This window comes from Carlito syrichta, unplaced genomic scaffold (assembly GCF_000164805.1).
Source record: "Carlito syrichta isolate Samal-C Ts95f unplaced genomic scaffold, Tarsius_syrichta-2.0.1 Scaffold309881, whole genome shotgun sequence".
NCBI lineage: Eukaryota > Metazoa > Chordata > Mammalia > Primates > Tarsiidae > Carlito > Carlito syrichta.
Genome location: NW_007253977.1, coordinates 78,647 through 80,924, shown reverse-complemented (window position 1 = coordinate 80,924; position 2,278 = coordinate 78,647). Strand labels below are relative to the sequence as shown.

Here is a 2,278-nt window from a genome sequence, read left to right as displayed (position 1 = left end):
TAGAGCTGAGGTCTCGCCAAGTTGCCCAGGCGGGTCTTGAACCCACGGGCTCAGGCAATCCACTCACCTCAGCCTCCCAAAGGCACCGGATTACAGGCTGAGCCACCGAGCCAGCTTGTAATCTAAATTTAACACAGGATTCTAGAGGCAGAAACTTACGTGGATGAAACTGATCTCAAAGAGAATCAACAGTAATAAAAGTTCTCTGCACAATAAACTCTCCCTGATACAGATTGAGATTTAGTGAAAAGAATTAGTTGCATGTTCTTAGAGAGCGTGTTCAGTAGAATAGTGTGTGGAAATAATATATAGCAGTATTACTTTTTCATGGAACCAGGTTAGCAGAGCCGGGCCTACAACTGGTCCTGCTTTAAGAGGGATGAATAATATGCAATTAGCTTATCAAACACCTGTCTCAAAGAGGGTTTACCATTTTTCCTTTAATGTATTTGAAAGCATTTTGTTATAAGGTGGAAAACTGCTTCTGTTTACACTACTATTTGCTTAGAAATTCTCTTTAGTACAATAGACTTTGTATTCAGAGTCAAAATATATTTGAGGCCTATCAGGAGATATGCAGTATAATATGTATTGTTTTTCAAGCAGTTGTCTATGCTTAGTCCAACAGTAATTTTAATAACTTCTTAATAGAAGAAAGTAAAATTAGTGCGGCTTCAGAGAATTCATATTCTGTCTTTCAGGGAGTATACACAAAGATTTTATAATTATTGTTTAATCCTTTTGAAAAGAACCTTTTTCATAGGTAACAAAAATCACAAAGGGAGAACAAATATACTCTATAGAGCACCTGTTTTCTTGCTAGAGTTTCCTGAGATGGGCTAATTTTTTCATCATGTGGTAACTTTTTAAAAACGTATACGTTCATAGCATTGCCTGGAGAGAATTCATGCTTTATTCACCAACTAGGCCTCGTGTCCCTATTCTTTGCATTCCACACCTATACCCACCAAGTGAAGTTACAGAAGATAAAAAAAAAAAAAAAATACAAACACCTAAGAATTTCCTCTTTTATGGGTAACTTTCCAACTCGTGTAGATTCCAAGTATTTATGATGTAAGGTTTATGGTTTCTGTGGCTTTAGGAAAAAAGAACTTAAATCTGTATTTGTAGATCTGGTGTCCAGCAAATAAAGTGTATGAAATCATCAAAACTGGAAGTTAAGCAGTTCTAACGTAGAGAAAAGTTAGTCGAGTATCTGATGGACGTCTCCCCTGCCTGGCGACCCTCAAAGGTGACTCAAGGGTCCGGGTCCTCGGGACCTGAGGATTGGTGGATCGCATGCGTTGCAATACAAGGCAGGAAGCCCTGGAAGGGAAGACGTTACTGCACTTTAGACGCAAATAGTGTCTGATTTGTCCCTGGCCACGATGCTCAGAGGACTCGGCGCTTTGTCACAACTGCAATATAACCGGGAGGGGGGGGATAAAGCCCCACAGCCCTATTCCTTTGTCCTCCAGACTCCAAGAACTCCGACTGCGGTGGTGACAGATTGGTGACCGGCTCTGAAGGGGCTGGGTGGGAGGCGGGCGCAGGGCAGGTGCCGCCACGCGTCCCGGGGGCCGTCATTGCCCTCGAGGCCTGCGGTGCAGAGACCACCACCCAGAAGGGCGGGGACCGCGGAGCCTCCACCCTGGCCACACTCCCGGTTACCTCGGAGGAGCCCCCAAGATCACTGAGCAGCTGCCCGGGTCAGGTCCCCCAGCGGAAAGGCGGCGACGGCCGCGACATCAGCGGTCAACTGGACAGCCCGTCCCGGGCCGATCTAGGCACCCGTGGTGAGACCACTAGCGCGGGGGGTCCCCAGGTTGGGGAAGATGGAGGGGAGCACGGGGGGGCGGGGGAAGGGAAGGAGGACAAGGAGGGCGCAGGGGAGGGTGGAGGGGAGGGGGCGGGCCACCTCGGGGAAGGCCACGGGTTTACGGCCGAGATCGTGGCGTTCCCATGGAAACGTATCCCTCCGCCCGCGCCCGGCGCGTTCGCCTCTTTCAGTTCTTTCCGCGTCGCCTCTCGGCTGTTTCCGCCCAGCTCCTTTGTGCCGCGCAGAGCGGCGAGACGACGCATGCGCAGAGCCGCCGCCGCCGCGTATATAAGCGCGAAGCCGGCCTCGCCGCTCAGTGCCGCCGGGACCGTTGGCAAGGGAGGGTGTGCGGCAGCTCCCGTGTGACTCGAGCCCTGGGCGCCGCGAGCGAGCGAGCCGAGCACGCGGGCCGATCATCATGTCTCGCTACGGGCGGTACGGAGGAGGTAGGCGGCGAGG

At 50.7% G+C, this 2,278-nt stretch overlaps 1 protein-coding gene across 5 annotated transcripts in view; it reads left to right on the top strand.

The window, feature by feature from the left end:
- Positions 1-2,005: 2,005 nt before the first annotated feature.
- The window catches only part of SRSF7 (serine and arginine rich splicing factor 7), a 7,365-nt gene continuing 7,092 nt past the window's right edge, over positions 2,006-2,278 (top strand). For all 5 annotated transcript variants that reach the window (XM_021717594.1, XM_008068127.2, XM_008068125.2 and 2 more), the window contains exon 1: positions 2,006-2,265. In XM_021717594.1, coding sequence (XP_021573269.1) covers positions 2,238-2,265 — 28 coding nt within the window. In that variant the 5' untranslated portion in view covers positions 2,006-2,237. The remainder of the gene's footprint in view (positions 2,266-2,278) is intronic.